This window comes from Leptosomus discolor, chromosome 20 (assembly GCF_034619465.1).
Source record: "Leptosomus discolor isolate bLepDis1 chromosome 20, bLepDis1.hap2, whole genome shotgun sequence".
Lineage (NCBI taxonomy): Eukaryota > Metazoa > Chordata > Aves > Leptosomiformes > Leptosomidae > Leptosomus > Leptosomus discolor.
In genome coordinates this window covers 1,544,841-1,563,130 of record NC_141410.1, presented here as the reverse complement: position 1 = coordinate 1,563,130, position 18,290 = coordinate 1,544,841, and the positions used below count along the sequence as shown (strand labels likewise).

At 48.8% G+C, this 18,290-nt stretch overlaps 1 protein-coding gene across 7 annotated transcripts in view; it reads left to right on the top strand.

Moving 5' to 3' along the window:
• EPHB2 (EPH receptor B2) overlaps positions 1-18,290 on the top strand; it is a 136,082-nt gene that overhangs the window by 101,415 nt on the left and 16,377 nt on the right. For 4 of the 7 annotated variants that reach the window (XM_086476309.1, XM_086476310.1, XM_086476307.1 and 1 more), the window contains 2 exons: positions 9,314-9,438; positions 18,044-18,206. In XM_086476309.1, the coding sequence (XP_086332435.1) occupies positions 9,314-9,438; positions 18,044-18,206 (288 nt within the window). Of the gene's footprint in view, positions 1-9,313; positions 9,444-11,669; positions 11,673-18,043; positions 18,227-18,290 lie in introns of all 7 variants that reach the window. The other 3 variants (XM_086476312.1, XM_086476313.1, XM_086476311.1) reach the window with 3 other exon arrangements.

Below are 18,290 nucleotides of genomic sequence, written 5' to 3'. Positions count from 1 at the left end.
TGTCAGCACCTCCAGAGGTTTATCCTGCAGACCTGCCCCCAAGCCAGAGAAGTCTGCTCAGCTCCTAGCGGATTAAGGTACACTGACGAAACCCAAAGCCCCAGCCTAGACAAGGGTCTGGCTGTGATCAGTGTTGTGTGGCCCTGTGGAGGCTTGGGGTGATGACTGTGGAAGCATCCCTCTCATCCCTCCCATGCTGTTGCCCCAGAGAGGTCATCACGTGAGAGATGGCAGCTGCCTTTTTGCATTAGTGGATTTTCATTAAGCTTGTTTTACACTCCAGTGGTGGTTTTGGCTTAGTTTATTTCTCCAGCAATTTGGAGAAGCCACAGGGCTCCACTAAGAGGAATCCAAGGAATCTGAGGCTGTCTCAGATAAAGAGGATGTGAAAAAGTGACTTCCATTTGGGCTCAAGGGTTTCAGTCATGAAGAGTAGCTTTCCATCTGCTGTGGAAATGAAGCTCTGTTTATTTTTCGCATTGTTGCTGCACACATTCACCTGGAAACACTATCAGGATAACACTGCCTCTGCTTACACATTCAGGGAGGTGACATCTCAAAGTGATAGTGGCTGTGAGAACTGGGATGCTCCAAATCTTATCTCCTTTATGTGTCACAGGGCAGGTCTCTTTTCCAGCATCCATTTTCCCTGCACACAGTAATTCAAACACTTTCCATGAGTAAGGGACAATGAGGTGAGCCAACACCTGAAGAAGCGCCTTTGTAACTGGGCAATTTGTGCCACTGGGCAATTGTCACCAATTTATTGACCAACCTGGAAATGGTCCCTAAAGCTCTGTTTCTTTTGGCACAAGGGAACAAAGAGGAGTCACAGTTCGTGGAAAAAGGTGACCAATCCCACAGGGCCAGGTTAAATGCTGCCAGTGAATCTTTGGTGTTAGCAGCCCAGCTGTACTCTGGCCGGTCCTGGAAAGGGCTTGGCACAAAGGCTGGCAGAACAAAGACCCTTTCTTTTTTATTATTTTGGGCCTTTTTGGAGTTTGTTAAAACTTTGCTTTGAAATACTCAGAAACTGAATGGAGGGAACCTATTGTATAGTTTGTTCAGAAACAACAGTTCAGGAAAGTCAGCTTAGATATTTTGAGACTTTTACCATCTTTTCTCAGCTGAGTTCATCAAGTGTCAGAAAGTCTATCTCTCTCACAGTCTTTTCAGTTGTATTTGTCACTTCACCATGTCCCATGGCAGAAAAGCTCTTTCTACATCGTAGTTCAGGCTGGTCACAAAGTGCTTGATGCTTCTGTCAGAGCTGGAGCACACCTTGTGATGAGAGTATCACCAGGCAGCACTATCCCAGATTGGATGCTCTTTGTGTTCACTTTAACTGTTTTCATCTCCTTCCTTTTTAGTATTATATTACATGCATTAAATACTGCTGGGAGACCAAACTCCTCAGCACAGTCTCTGCCTCTGAAAGTGCTCAGTAAAAATAGATAGGACAGGCAGAGGGTGAAAATGGGACAGCATGGCTCTCCTCATTTTCCAGGTAGAAAATGGCAGTGCAGAGGGATAATGTGGATTTGAACAAGATCTCCCACGTGGACCTGGGGGCAGAGCAGAGAACTGCAACCAGGACCTTCCGGCCTTGGAACTAGTGAAGAGTCAGACACTCGTTAAAAGTTAACTAGCTTTGCAGCTGATTATGAAGGAACCATTTGCTCCAGGGGACAAGAGCTGCCAGATATCAGCTGCCTGAGTGTTTGTGTCACTATCCAGCTAGAAGCTTTTCCCTCTGACTAGACTTCAAAAAGCCACTCTGAGGTCTGGCTGACTCCACTAAATGGGTTTCAAACTCAGATATCCAGTCCCAGCCCATCCCTGATTCGCAGAGTTGGGAGTCTCTCTCTGCACAAGCTGTTGCTGTCACCTGTGGTGGAGATGTGTGACAAGGATCATGTTTTGTAGCATTATGGAGTACTGTGCTCTGTTAGCAACAGCACAGACAAAAATACTGAGGAGAGTTATTGTTCCCATCTGCTCAGCACTCATGAGGCCACATCTGGGTACTGTGTCCACTTTGGGGCTCCCCGGTACTACAGAGACATCAACAAACTAGAGCAAATCCAGCAGGAGGATCACTAGGATGGGCTGGGGGCAGGAGGACAAGACGTGAGGATAGCTGAGAGAGCTGGGTTTGGCCATCCAGGAGGGAAGGAGGCTGAGGGGCATCTAGCTACAGTCTTCCATTTCATAAAGGGAGTTTAAAGAGAAGACAGAGCTAGACTCTTCCAAGAGGTGCACAGTGAGAGGACAGTAGTAATGGCCACAGAGGACAATGAAGGAAGTTCCAATGGGATGTGAGGAAAACAGAGCTCAGAGAGTTGTGCTCAGGGGTGCTGAGTCCAGCTGGAGGCCTGTGACTAGTGGTGTTCCCCAGGGGTCAATATTAGGGCCTGTCTTATTCAATATATTCATCAGTGACCTAGATGAAGGGACAGAGTGTGTCCTCAGCAAATTTGCTGACTATACAAAGCTGGGAGGAGTGGCAGATCCAGCAGAAGGCTGTGCTGCCATTCAGTGAGATCTGGACAGGCCAGAGAGATGGGCAGAGAGGAACCAGATGAGGTTTAATAGGGGCAAGTGCAGGGTCCTGCACCTGGGGAGGAATAACCCCATACACCAGTACAGATTGGGGGTCGACCTGCTGGAGAGCAGCTCTGCAGAGAGGGACCTGGGAGCTTTGGTGGATAATGGCATGACCATGAGGCAGCATGTGCCTTTGTGGCCAAGAAGGCCAACGGCATTCTGGGTTGCATTAAGAAGAGTGCGGCCAGCTACTGGAGAGAGTCCAGCGGAGGGCTACAAAGATGATCAGGGGGCCGGAACATCTCTGCTACGAGGAAAGACTGAGAGACCTGGGGCTCTTTAGCCCAGAGAAGAGAAGACTGAGAGGGGACCTTATCAACACTTATAAATATCTAAAGGCCGGGTGTCAAGAGGATGAGGGCAGGCTCTTTGCAATGGTGCCCAGTGACAGGACAAGGGACAATGGGCACAAGCTGGAACACAGGAAGCTCTACTTGAAGATGAAGAGGAACTTCGTTACTCTGAGGGTGACAGAGCACTGGAGCAGGCTGCCCAGGGAGGTTGTGGAGTCTGCTTCTCTGGAGATATTCAAAACCCGTCTGGATGCATTCCTGTGTGACCTGCTTGAGGCTAACCTGCTTTGGCAGGGGAGTTGGACCAGATGATCTCCACAGGTCCCTTCCAACTCCTACCATTCTGTGATTCTGTGAAAAGCTTCTTCCCCACAAGATCGAGGCAGCTGGGAACTGATACTTAGAGAGCCTGTGGGATCCCCTTCCTTGGACATATTCAGATCTCAACTGGACACGGTCCTGAGCAAAGTGATCTGATTTTGAAATTACTGTGCAAGCCAGTTGGACTAGAAACCTCCAAAGGTCACTTCTGACCTAAATCTTCCTGTGATTTTATTATTGTGCATTTCTCTGGTGTCTCTGATAACAAGAGCAGTTACTGAGAAGACATAATCATAGAATCATAGAATAATTTTGGTTGGAAAAGACCTTTAAGATCATCAAGTCCAACCATTATCCTAACACTACCAAGCCCACCACTAAACCATGTCCGTAAGCACTACATCTATACGTGTTTTGAACACCTACAGGGATGGTTACTCCCCCACATCCCTGGTCAGCCTTTTCCAATGTCTGACCACTCTTTCAGTAAAGAAATTTTTCCTAGTATCCAATCTAAATCTCCCCTGGCACAACTTGAGGCCATTACCTCTTGTCTCGTCATTAGCTACTTGGGAGAAGAGACCAACACCAGCCTCACTACATCTTCCTTTTAGGTAGCTGTAGAGAGCAATAAGGTCTCCTCTCAGCCTCCTCTTCACTAGGCTAAACAATCCCAGTTCCCTCAGCTGCTCCTCATAAGACATCTTTTGCAGACCCCTCACCAGCTTTGTTGCCATTCTCTGGACCTGCTCCAGCACCTCAACATCTTTCTTTTACTGTGGCACCCAAAACTGGACACAGTACTGAAGGTGTGGTCTCACCAGTGCTGAGTGCAGGGACATGATCACCTACTCCTGCAGGCCACACTATTTCTGGTACAGGCCAGGATGCTGTTGGCCTCCTTACCCATCTGGGCACACTGCTGGCTCATGTTCCCCCGGCTGTTGACCAGCACCCTCAGGTCCTTTTCTGCCAGGCAGCTTTCCAGCCACACTTCCCCAGGCCTGTAGCACTGCATGGGGTTGTTGTGATCAAAGTGCAGGACCCAGCACTTGGACTTGTTAAACTTCATACAGTTGACCTCAGCCCATCAATCCAGCCTGTCCAGATCCCTCTGCAGAGCCTCTCTACCCTCAAGCAGATCGACACTCCCGCTTAATTTCATGTTATATGCATACTCACTGAGGGTGCTGAGGGTGCACTCGATCCCCTCATCCAGGTCATTGATAAAGATATTAAACAAGACTGGAGGAGGTTATAATGGTGGAGGTTCCTGCCTATCCAGAGACGCTCCTTTGCCCCAGGTGTAGGAAAAGCGCTGAGGCTGCTGAAGTCATTCATCTCATCTGCCTTGTCCCCAAATGCAGTGTACGCCTCATTAAGGCTTGTTAGATGAGAACCACCTCATCCATGTGGTTATTTTTTCTGAGCCAGATGAGGGCATGTTCACTAAGTACACAGCTGCCTGGGCCATACCTGGTCACAAATGATTCACACACATAGTGCTCTAGCTGTTATCTTTTGTAGCTTCCTCAGCATGGCCTAGAGAAGAAGGAGATGCCTTACGGAAGCCATGTACTCTGTGGTTGGCACGCAGTGCATGGAAGTGGGAGAAGAGCATCCCAGGGACCTCACTTCTACTCAGAGGGAGACAAAGCTGAGGAGCTTCTCCAGCTGCAAGGCCACCCATTGAACGTGCATCTATTTCATGGGACTGTTGCCACATCCCAGTTTTGCGATGGGACTGGGTGTATGCGGCCTCTGTCCTGGAATAGCCTATATGAGTGTGGAATCAGAGCATGTGCAGCTCAAATGTTCAAGAGATATCACGAGCTGTCCAGTCCCAATCCCTGCTGCAGGACCATCTGTACCTTGGTCATATCTTCCTTCCAAGGCCTTTCTCTACAGAGAAAGAAATGTTTGTCTTGGAGATTGCAGGTGTCTTATGAAATCTGTGTCTATGAGGAAGCATCAAGCTCTGGTAAGAGCTGACAGGCTCCAGAAATGTTACTTGTGTTTTGTCTTAACACGAGAGTGAGAAACTAGTCCCAGGAGTTTGTAGAAATGGGCCCTGAAGCAGTGGGACTGGGACACTAAGGTGGGAGGGAAGCAGTGCTGTGTGCCATGGAGCAAGGGAAGGTCTGAGATGATACAGTTTCAGACTGGTGGGTAACAGGGCTTAGCTTAGTCAGAAATGGATGGAGGGATCGGTGTTTGGGAGGAGGTGAGGCTTTGGTCTCAGGATCCGTTAGAATTATAGAATGGTTTGGGTCAAAAGCAACTATTAAAGACCAGCTCCCCTACTGTGGACAGGGACATCTTTCACTGGATCAGGTTGCTCAAACCTGACCTTGAACAATTCCAGTGAAGTAAGTTCATAGAATCATCATAGAATGGTTTGGGTTGGAAGGGACCTCAAAGATCATCCAGTTCCAACCCACCTGCCATGGCAGGGACACCTCCCACTAGACCAGGTTGCTCAAGGCTTCATCCAGCTTGGTCTTGAAAGCTTCCAAGGATGGAGCATCCAAAACTTGCTTAGGCAACCTGTTGCAGTGTCTCATCACCCTCACGGTGAAGAACTTCTTCTAGTCTAAACCTGCCCTCTCCCAGTTTCCAACCATTACCCCTCGTCCTATCACTACATGCCGTTGTAAAAAGTCCCTCCCCAGCCTTCTTGTAGGCCCCCTTCAGGTACTTCAGGTCTCACTGGAGCCTTCTCTTTTCCAGGGTGAACAAGCTCAACTCTCTCAGCCTATCCTCGTAGGAAAGGTGTTCCAGCCCTCTTGGTAGCCCTCCTCTGGACTCACTCCAACAGCTCCATGCCTGTCTTGTGTTGGGGTCTCCAGAGCTGGACGCAGTATTCCAGGTGGGGTCTCACGAGGTCAGAGTAGAGGGGGAGAATCAACTCACTCGACCTGCTGGCCACAGTTCTCTTGATGCAGCCCAGGATACAGTTGGCATTGTGGGCTGCAAGCGCACACTGTTGGCTCATGTTCATCCTGCCATCCACCAGCACCCCCAAGTCCTTCTCCCCAGGACTGCTCTCAATCCACTCATTGCCCAGCCTGTATCTGTGCTTGGGATTGCCTTGACCCAAGTGCAGGACCTCACACTTGGCCTTGTTAAACTTCATGTGGTTGGCCTGGGACCACCTCTCAAACCTGTCAAGGTCCCTCTGGATGGCCTCCCTTCACTCCAGAGTGTCAACCTCAGCACACAACTTGTGTTGTCGACAGACTTGCTGAGGGTGCACGTGATGGCACTGTCCATGTCACTGACAAAGATGTTAAATAGCACCAGTCCCAGTACCAGTCCCTGAGGAACACCGCTTGTCACTGGTCTCCACTCAGACATCAAGCCATTGATCACAACTTTTTGAGTGCGACCTTCCAGCCAATTTCTTATCCACCGAGTAGTCCATCCATCAAATCCATGTCTTTCCAATTTGGAGACCAGGACGTCGTGCGGGACAGCGTTGAACACTTTGCACAAGTCCAGACAGATGACATCGGTTGCTCTTCCCTTGTCAATTGATGCTGTAACTCCATCATAAAAGGCCACCAGATTCGTCAGGCAGGATTTTCCTTTGGTGAAGCCATGTTGGTTGCCACCAATCACCTCCACATTTTCTGTGTTCCATAACAGAGCCTTCAGGAGGATCTGCTCCATGATCTTGCCAGGCACAGAGGTGAGACTGACCAGGTCTTCCTTTTTTCCCCTTTTTGAAAATGAGGCTGTTTTCCCTTCTCCAGTCAGTGGGCACTTCACCAGACTGCCATGAATTTTTTAATAAGATGGGAAGTGGCCTAGCAACTTGATCTGCCAGTTCTCTCAGGACCTGTGGATGGATCTCATCAGTTCCCATGGACTTGTAAACCTTCAGGTTCTTTAGGTAGTCACGAACCTGCTCGTCACCTGCAGTGAGTGGATCTTTCTTCTCCCAGTCCCTGCCTTTAGCTTCTGCAGCTTGGACAGTGTGGCTAGAGCCCTTGCTGGTGAAAACTGAGGCAAAGAAGACATTGAGAACCTCAGCCTTCTCCATATCCCTCGTGACCAGTTCTCCTGTTTCCTTCTGGAGAGGGCCCACAGCTTCCTTAGTCTTACTTTTATCACTGGCATACCTGTAAAAGCTTTTCTTGTTACCCTTGATGTCTCTGGCCATATTTAATTCTATTTGGGCTTTAGCTTTCCTTACCTGATCCCTGGCTGCTCAGACAACTTCTTTGTATTCTTCTCAGTCTACCTGTCCTTTCATCCATTTTCTGTAAATTATCTTTTTGTCTTGTCTGCCCTTGTTCATTTTTAGTAAATGCTGGACAAAACTAGAGATCACCAACACTTTGCTGACGCTGACCCACGTTGCACCTTCCTTAAAGAGTGAGGAAACCAGGGAGATGAAAGGAAATGGTGCAGCAGCATGGTGTCAGATTTTGCTTTAACCATACCCAGCCCCTACTCCCCTTGGCACACAGGCATTGAACATCCTGGGAGCTACAGTGCTCTGAATCCAGAAAAAAACAGTCGTGAAGAGGCAAAGGTGGTGGATTGGAAAAATGACTTTTGCTGGTATACTTTGAGAGGAATTACTCAGCTGTAATTCATTACAGCAATGTGTAAAAACATGCTGCAGCCATGCTAGTCCAAGTAGTGCAGTCCTACCACTGCCGTGTCTGCAGTCCTCAGCTGGCACAGTTTCTGTCGCTGCTCATGATGCCAAGGGAAACCACACTGGAGATGGGTGAGAGGCGCTTTGCTTTGTGTGCTGCTCCTCCAAGCTGTCAAATGAGTTGTTCTTCCATGAAATATTGAAAGGGTTGGACCTGGTAAAAGCCCTTCTAAGTGCAAGCCTTTCTGCATCCATTTGTAACCAGGCCTGGCATGCAAGTGATGGGGAAGCTTTCTCGCTACCACTTTCCAGTCGTCTCTCACCCCTGAGGCTTCCCCTCTGCCCTGAAGCTGCTGAAGCGGGGAGTCTGCGCTGGCAGGCATGCCAGGGCTAGTGCTGTGCTGGAGTCAGCACGCTCCAAGGCGGGGCTGGCGCTGAGTGAGGTCTGGGATGGCCTCTGGACTGACATCCATAGAGGCTGTGTTGGCAGTGCCATCAGCAGGCTGGGCGCAGGGTGGTCAAGGACACGTACTCGGGTCACCAGTCTCAGATGCAGTGAAGAGTAGGCGGTGCGGCATCTCTGCTATCATTACTTGAGTTAACAGGATTAAAAGCAGTCCAGGCTGCTTGCTCACCTGCCCCAGTCCACAGCAAGCAGGATCAGAGCTGGTGAGAGTTTCCCAGGTATGTGGCAGCTCCACGCCATGGTCCCTGCCCCATGAACTTGTTAGCACAGGTCCCTGGAGGACAGTTTTCCCACGACGCGGCACCAGCTGAGACTGCACTGTTCCTACCTGACCATGTGTCAAGCCACGTAGGCAACACAGGGCAGTGCAAGGGGTGGACAGCTGGCTGGGTTGTCTGAGAAGCTGCTGGAAGGTCCCATTGTGCTTAGTGGGACAAGTGGCGTCTGTGGGTGTGCTATTTCCAGGGCACTCTGACGAGGCGGGCGACTCACCATTGTCAGCATGTCAGGTCAGGTTTGTGTTGCATGCTCAGGCTGCTGTATGCACCTCCCTTGATTGGCATGTGCAACTTGCAGACCCAGCACACCAAGGCAGAGAGGAGCTACTTGCTTCCTGCATCTGCCTGTGGCTGACAAAGCTTCTCTATGCAAATGTCAAAGTACAAAACCCCCTACTTCCCCATGGCAAGCAGGGAGGATTGCATGTTGCTGGGCTAGTAGTGCTTTTTCCAGGGGAACAAGGCTGTGTTTGCTCCAACCCTGGGCTCATTTTGCTTGGGAATGATCTGTTTTCCTGCCCAAGACACTGCCCTACATCGTTTCTAAAAACTGTTCATGAGCAGCGGAAACATTTTGTTCTCCCCAAACTGCTCCCTACAAACAGCAAAAGCCAGGATCTCCTCACCCCTGGACAGCCCTGCCACTGGTGGAAGCAAATTCAGTAGCCTCCAGCCAGGGGATGCGGGTCCTGCCTGTGCAGGCATCTGACTGAGGCCTCTTTCTCGCTCTCTCTTCCAGCTCCTTCAGCTGTGTCCATCATGCACCAGGTCAGTCGCACCGTGGACAGCATTACCCTCTCATGGTCTCAGCCTGACCAACCCAACGGAGTCATCCTGGATTATGAGCTGCAATATTATGAGAAGGTACTGTGGGACCTTGGCAGGGTTCAGCCACAGGTTTTTGGGAGAGGAGGTGGTGCAAATCTTTGTGTAAGGGCATAACACCAGCTACAGTAGTTGGTTGATCAAGAGGTTACTTCTCCTGCTGCAGTTGGCCATGTGGGTGATCGTGACTGTCAACCCTTTGGAGTCCAGTGGTGGTTCCAGTGATCCTACATAAACACTGCAAGTGCGGAAAATCTGCTTGTCTTTCAGAAGGAGCTTCTTCCTTCACCTCTCCAGCACTTGCGGCAGATGGACCCATTGCAGGGAGGGCGGGGTAGCCAGGGGCAAATTTTTCCCTTTTCCTTACTGGGGCATTAGTGGGGAATGGGGATGGTAGGGAGCATCTAGTCCTAGGCAGGACTATACTAGCTGAGCGTCTGGTGTTTCAGATTTTGTGTAATGGTCTCCATCAGTGCATTTACACCAAAGGTGAGTTTGGCATCTGTGTGCAGCAGCCTGAACCTGGGTGTTGTACCAGGGAGAAGCTGTCCCATACTCCCATGGAGGGTACATACTGCAATTTGGAGTTGGGAGGCTGATGCGAAAGGGTCCTGCAGATCTGGCTCTTTTGTCCCTGAGGAACACATCCCTTCCGTCTCCACCCTGCCCAGGTGAGCAGAGGGACTGCAAGCCAGAGCAGTGCCAGGTTGTCCATCCCATGGGGCTGTAGTTATGTGGCTGCTGAGAGACCTGAAGACCATGTTGATATTGGTCCCAGGACCTGCCAAGCTCTGCCTGGCTGGTGAACTTCCTCTGTGCTACCCAGGGGAGGTGGGGAGCAGGAGATTTCTCCTTCCAGGAATCTTCCCTCTTACACAAGAGCTTATAAACTATACATTAAAAATTGCAAACTAACTAATTAAAAACTTTATGATTGAATGGAATTGAAAATATTTTTCCCAGCAGTTGCTGGTAAAAATTATTAATCCCCCCCACTGCCTGCCTGTGACCTATTTTCTCATCACCAAGAGCCAGAGGGAGAATGGGAGGGGGGGGGAGCTTCTTTGTAAGCCGTTAAATAGGTTCTGACCTATATTGCATAAATCAGAGCCATTTATTTGACCCTTGGAAATGATCCCAGAATACGTGGCAAGATGGATGAGTAGGTAACAAGAGAGATCTGGAAAGCAAGAGGGGTCCTTTCCCCAGGGACCCTCAACATAGAGATAGAAGATCTCAGGGAGTTCATTCTCTTCCTCTTACTTTCTCTTAATCTGTCTCCCCATCTTTATTTCTTCCACCTCCCCTCTGTTTTCTGGGGGAGGCTGTAAGTAAAGGGAGTTTTTGTCTAAAGGGGAAGCTGCTGCTTGTGGCCAGTCTTCGCAGCCAACTGCATGGTGAGTGTCTTCTTGCCCGGTTGTCAGAGCTTGGAGCACAGCACGTCCCTGATCATGGGCACAAGTGGCCCAAGCCATGCTTAGGCAATGATTTTCATGGCAGCCTGCTCTCAGGTGGAGCACTAGCCCTGCCAGAGAGGATGACGCAAGCAGCCTCACATGTTGGTGCTGAGGCACTGTCTGTCCTGGTATTTCATAGAATCATAGAGTGGTTTGGGTCGGAAAGGACCTTTAAAGATAATCTAGTCCAACCCCCTGCAATGAGCAGGGACATCTTCAACTAGATCAGGTTGCTCAGAGCCCCGTCCAACCTGACCTTGAATGTTTCCAGGCATGGGGCATCCACAGCCTCTCTGGCCAGCCTGTGCCAGTATTTCACCACCCTCATTGTAAAAAGTTTCTTCCTTATATCTAGTCTGAATCTGCCCTCCTTCAGTTTAAAACCGTTACCCCTTGTCCTATCACTATAGGCTCTGCTAAAAATTCTGTCCCCACCCTTCCTGTAAGCCCCCTTTAAGTGTTGAAAGGCTGCAATAAAGTCTCCCTGGAGCCTTCTCTTCTTCAGGCTGAACAACATGTCCTTCTTCTGTTGGGGACTCCAGAGCTGGACACAGCACTGCAGGTGGGGTCTCACCAGAGCAGAGTAGAGGGGCAGAATCATTTGAACCTCTTGGTATATTTTTTTGCTGGTTCTTTGATTGAAGAAGAAAGGTGTAGCTTTACCTCCTCCCCAACCAAGATGTATGTCATTCTAAGAAAGGGGTCACTGAATCAAAGCTTACTCCCACAGGAAGCCAACCTCAGAGGATTTGGAAAACAGGTTAAAAAGAAGTGGGATAACCAAGACTATAGGCAGGGCCTGGCCAATGGCAGCAGGTTTGTCTCCCTAAGATCCTCTGTGTGTGTTTGCCCTTACTCCAAAGTCCCGGTTGCACACTGGTGCATCACTAGTCATCGACAGCCAAGGTCTTCATATGCTTCATTGGGTCAGTCCAGAGCCCTCTGCATTTTCAGCAATGCAACGGCACTACATCTGTCTCTGACTGCTTGGCAGAGCTGAATCTCATGTTAGTCTAGCCATTGCAGTGCTGACTTTTGCAATTGAAAGCTTGATCCTTGGAACAGTCCCAAAACGCACAGCTTTGGATATGCCGTGCACTTTCCCTGCTTCCCATCAATACTGCAATTTGGATGAGGTGTGTGACACATCCCAGGTGTGTTCTCACTCAACTGCAGGTCTGTACAGAGGTGATTTTCTTCCAAAATGTTTCATTACAAACTGTCCTATGTGCTTCTGAATGCTCAGAAAATATCTCTGGAGCTAGTTAAGTTGTTTCCAGTGGATTTTTTTCCCCCAGTAGAAAATTATATTGTATTAGTATGAAAACAGTTCAAATATAAGAATAGCAGTATATGCATCTTGTATAAAAAGTGTTTTGTCTCTTAATTTTGAATTGATTCTATTCTAGATGAAGACATAAATTCAGTTAAAAAAAATTTGGAATAGATGTTTTAGCATTAACAGAAAAGAGCTGTTCACAATACCTGATACAAAGGTATATTTTTATTGCCATTTCACAGATTATTTATAACATTGCTATTATTAAGTGCTATTAAAAATGTCTGCGCAGAGGCAACATTATGATTTTCTTTCACATGTAGCTGGAGCAAATCAGTGCAGATTGTTATGCAAACACTGAACGAGTGTTTGCTCTCTATGGTCCCCTCCTTAATGTATTTTTTTACCTCCAAGAGGCATCTGCCAATATTTGTCTTATTAAAAAAGTGAGTGTTGTCTTCAATTTGAAAGGACGTAGCAGTTTTTCTGCAAAGTTGCCAAAATAATCCTAGAATGTGGGAGCTGGAGACACATTGCAGTGTCAAGCACTGCAAAGAATAATTAGCTGTCCTTGTTATACAAAATGATAGGGCTTAGGGTATGCACGTGACTACATCAGTGGACAAGGGACGAGCTATGGATGTTGTCTATCTGGACTTCTGTAAGGCCTTTGACACAGTCCCCCACAACATCCTTCTCTCTAAATTGGAGAGATATGGATTTGATGGGTGGACTGTTTGGTGGATAAGGAATTGGCTGGATGGTCGCATCCAGAGGGCAGTGGCCAATGGCTCGATGTCCAGTTGGAGATGGGAGGATGAGTGGTGTCCCTCAGGCTTTGTGCTGGGAGCAGTGCTGGGACCAGTGCATCTTCATCAATAATCTAGACAGTGGGATCGAGTGCACTCTCAGCAAGTCTGCAGATGACACCAAGCTGAGTGGCGCAGTCGACATGCCTGAGGGATGGGATGCCATCCAAAGGGACATGGACAAGCTGGAGAGGTGGGCCCATGTGAATCTCATGAGGTTCAACAAGGCCAAGTGCAAGGTCCTGCACCTGGGCCAGTTTAATCCTCGTAGTCAATACAGGCTGGAGGATGATGTGATAGAGAGCAGCCCTGCCAAGAAGGACTTGGGGGTACTGATGGATGAAAAGCTGGGTATGAGCCAACAAAGCGTGCTCACAGCCCAGAAGACCGATCACATCCTGGGATGTGTGAAGAGAAGCATGGCCAGCAGATCAAGAGAGGTGATTCTGCCTCTCTACTCTGCTCTGGTGAGACCCCACCTGCAGTGCTGTGTTCAGCTCTGGGGCCCCCACAACAAGACAGACATGGAGCTGCTCAAGCGGGCCCAGAAGAGGGTCACAAAGATGCTCAGGGGGCTGGAGCACCTCCCCTGTGAGGACTGGCTGAGAGAGTTGGGGTTATTCAGCCTGGAGAAGAGAAGACTCCAGGGAGACCTTACAGCAGCCTTCCAGTGCCTGAGGGGGGCCTACAGGCAAGCTGGGGAGGGACTGTTTACAAGGGCACGTAGTGATAGGACGAGGGGCAGTGGTTTTACACTAGAAACAGGTAGATTTAGATTGGATATTAGGAAGAAGTTCTTTACCATAAGGGTGGTAAAGCACTGGAACAGTTTGCCCAGAGAGGTGGTGCAGGCCCCATCCCTGGAGACATTCAAGATCAGGCTTGATGGGGCTCTGGGCAACCTGATCTAGCTAAAGATGTCGGTGATCACTGCAGGGAGGTTGGACTAGATGACCTTTGGGGGTCTCTTCCAGCCCTATGCATTCTGTGTTTCTATGATTCTGTGACTTGGCTCGGGGGCTGAAGGGTGAGGGGATGAGTTACCTGTGGTAGCTGATGGTGGATGTGGAGGTGGGAGTAGAGCTGGCTGTAGCTTTCGTTGTGCCCAGGAGCTTCTGGCAGGAGTCCAGCATCCCCAGAACTGGATGTCACCAGGGCTTGTACCAGGACAGCTGGAAGCACTGCTCCTGGGCTGGCTCAGAGGACTTCCCTGGTCTCCAGCCTGCAGTGTTGGACAACAGCATCCTTGAGCCTGGGGCCAAAGCTGCTGCCTAATGTTTCTCACATGTCCCCAGGATGGATCAAAAGCTGGGACGCCCCTTTCCCCTGCCCCCATGCTGCCCAAACCCATGCTACTGGGGAAAACTATGAAATAAGAAGATTATGTGGACACCTTGCCAGGGAGCCCGGTCCCTGCCTGGGATCCACACTGCTGCTGTCTGGGGTTCAGGTTTTTTGTGAGAGGCATACAGACACTTGCCACACTGCACTTGATCAGATGCTTGGCTGGAAGACCAAATGCTTTTGAGAGCTCCTCACAAGTGGTGTTCCCCATGAGAGTCTGGGTTCTGTGGACCCCACAAATCCATCCCCAGAGTGGCTGACAGGATCCTCTTACCACATCCTGAGCATCCCTCCTAATGCACTTAGTCCCATGGGGGCTGAAATTTGGGTGTGTGATGATTTGGCACACTGCCTTGGACTGACTTTGTACGTGTGGCTCTGTTTGCTTCAGGAACCACAGCAGATTGCTGCTGTGCAGATGCACAGAGGAGCTGTCTGCCAAATTAAGTCAGTTGACATTTTTCTTTGGCTTTTTTTTTTTTTGGCTGATAAAATATGACTTTTTAGAAACAATTTTTGCAAATGCTTCAGGTTTTTCATAGGTTATCCATGTTTCTTTCTTTGTTGATCAGATTTTGATTTCAGCTTAAATTTGGCTCATGGGAAGGGGAACCAGATGAGGATTCAAAATCAAACTTATGAGGAAATAAGGAGTGGGTTATTTTGAGTTAGGATTTCCAAACACAAACTGAAATCAGCAGGAAAAAAACCCAACACAAACAACACGAACCTCTGCAAAAAATAACTGCTTGGACTTGGACTTTAAGTCACCTGGGATGCCCTGGACCTGCTGGAGAAGACCAGAGGGGTGAAAGGGGAGAAGTGTTTGAAGTGAATGCACAGGTTGCTTGGAGAGGTGATGGCTGAGCAATATGCCAGGGGGGAAGAATAGGTTTGGTAAGGGAGGGTGGAGAGGTGTAAATGCTCTTTCCTTGCCATCTGGGAGTAAAGAAGAGCACAATTATGAATGCACACCTTCCTCAGATAGACAGACATCCATTTCCCAGGCTATAAACCATCTTGCAAGCATGTCCATTGCATTCAATTTAAAGTCCTGCAGGGGCAGGGATGAAATTCCCTCAAACAGCTGAACAAATGATTTTAAAACAACTGTATTGTTAGTGCCATCCAAGGTCCTGGGAGGATTCATCCAAGCCCTTGAGCACTAAAACTGTCAACATTTCCTGACCTATTTCTCTCCTAGCCTGCCTGGGAAACATCCAAGAGAGTTCTGAGACCTGATCAGACAAACCAGGCAATCAGTTTTCTGTGTGCTCATATTTTCTTGATCTTTCTTGTCTGTGTACCTGTACTTGAGCTTTTTGTTGTCATTAGTCTAATTCTCAAATACCCCAGTGATACCTGAGCACCTTCAGCGCCAGGTTCAGATGGATAAAACTGATGTAGTTTTTAGAAGAGAAATGTGTTCCTGAATGTTGTTAATAGTGGAGGTGTCTCAGGCATTTGCAGAGCTGCTCTGCATTACCCTGCAGAATGATGGCATTTCCAAGCCTCTGAGTTTGACTGCACACTTGGAGAAACACATTCCTGCCAGACCACTTTCTTACCAGCCATCCACACCAGAGCACTGCTCAATCAAAAGCTTAATACAAGAAGAAATTAACTCCGTGAATGTTGTCTTTCAGCTGGATTGCAGCTGTGAGGCAAATAGCCTGCACAAACCCAGGTCATGACTATAATCCATCTTGCAAATGCCAGTGCGCTTGCAATTCTGCTCCAACACAATAAGTAATTGAGAAAGCACCAGGCTCTCTCAGGAACATGAGGAGAACGTTAGTTCAACATGGTCTGCTGTATGGAGCCCCATAGTGAATGACTGTCCTTTGTCGGCCTCTAATGTAGCTGGTACCACAGCTCCTGGCTGTGTAGAAGATCCTCTGAGTGCTGTTCTCAGAAGTGAATGAACATGAAAGCAAAGTCACCAGATGGCTAGCAGTGTGGAGAGTGGAAGAGACAGGAGACCAGCAGTCCTCAAGGGTAAACTCTACCATTTATTGATGGGCAAGACAACCTCTCATCCTGGTCATGAAGCTGAGGAGGCTGAGGACACAGCTCCTGCTAGGTAAAGGGTGTGCAAAGTTGAGTGCAATACTCTCCATTGATTTCTGCTTCACTGCTGCCTGCAGGCAGCCAAAGCAGCACAAGAGAGCAACAGCTTTCATAACTTGCACCTTTGTGTGAGGAAACCCTTGTTCATCACAAGATGGAACCTTCTGCCTGATTGCTTCTCTGATACCTTCTGTCCTTCAGGAGTGCACTGCAGAAGAAGCTGGTGAGGAGGAGTAGATGCTTTGCTCCTTACTGGGAATTTCACTCTGATCTCATGGTAGCATGGGACAAGAAGAAGTCCCTCCATGCCCCCCAGTGGAGTTTCACAGCTGAGACAAAAGGCTAGTCCCTTGATCACACCCTCAGCCCCACTTGATGGAATTGCACAAACTATGTGTCTCACCTCTTCTTCTGCCAGTCCCTGTGTACTTCTCGTGAGATTATCTCATCTTGCTGGTGAGGGTGCGTGGGGCGGGAGTTCTTGGGCTTGCCAAGTCCTTTGCAATCACTGTTGAAGTTAACAGATCTCAGGACTTGCTTGTAAACTTGCCAGCTCAGATTTTGATGTCAGCTGCTGATTTGTTTCAGCCAGTGATCCTGCCAAAGCAGCCTGACCTGCCGGATCAGAGGTGTTACCAGAAAGGATGAGCACTTTCAACGTAGCAACAGACATTTGATTCAAGAATCTGTGCCTGCACCTCCTTTTATAGGGGCTCATACTCACACCTTCACTTGCCTAAGACTTCTGTTTTCCAGAAACATCGTGCTGTTTCCATATATTGTTGCTTTGCACTGACTTTCAGGACTTCATGGCTGCCAGACATCTGGCCACCTTGCCCTGACAACATTCAGTACCCTCTTTCATCCTCCTCTGTTGACCTGTTTCTCCATGTTCCCTGGTGGGGACAGGAGCTGTCTGTTCTCTCGTATAGTGGCTAGCCCAAGGAGATCCTGCCCATCCAGTAGTGCTTCTGGATGCTCAGCTAAGGGCATAATTACTAAAGGCAGTGATGAATCTATCACCTACACAAATGCAATGCCGTCTATACTGCTATGATATGACTGCTCAACTCATCAGCTAGAAAAACTGCAGACAAAGGGTGGGACAAAAATTTGGAAGTAGTCTCATTATTGCTTTTAAATATGCTCTTTGGTTCCTCAGCTTTGAAAACCTAGCCATGGTCCCTGGTAAAGCAGGCCCTGGGCAAGAATATGGTAGCAGTGCTTCTCCCAGGGTTCAAAACCCTATGTTCAGGTGGGTTTTACCTCGAGGACAGGCAAAGGGAGGTGGGGAAGAGCAAATGGAGAGGGTTCTGAGGCTGAATCAGGCACAGGAGGAGGGGGTGAGGAAGGAGGACAGTGCTAAGAGAAAGTGGGCACAGAAGAGGGACGCAGTTCCCATCCCCGTTGAGTTCAAGGCTTGGAGAAGCGACCTGAGTTTTCTAGCTAGCACGTTCATCAGAGCCTTTCCTAAGAGGTGGTGGGTAGCCCATACTCACATTCCTGTTTCTGTGTCTCCTTACAGGGAGGCACACTTGGAGGAATGAACTGTTTGTTCAGGCCCATGGTCTCCCCATGGTGCTCTCTCCACCCATGCTATCTGTGTCTCCTGTGCCTGTTCCTTCTAGAAATGCAGTGCCTGATTCTGGACTTACTTTTCTGACAGATTTGTGTTTTCTTGGCAGGATCTGAGTGAGTTAAATTCAACAACAGTGAAGAGCCCCACCAACACTGTGGAAGTGCAAAACCTCAAAGCTGGCACCATCTACGTCTTCCAGGTGCGGGCACGTACCGTGGCCGGGTATGGCCGGTATAGTGGCAAGATGTATTTCCAGACCATGACTGAAGGTGAGTCTTCAGATGCCTGTGCATAAAGGTGACATAGGGTCTAGAGAGACTTGAACAAGATGGAGATGCTCTGGCAACAGTGAT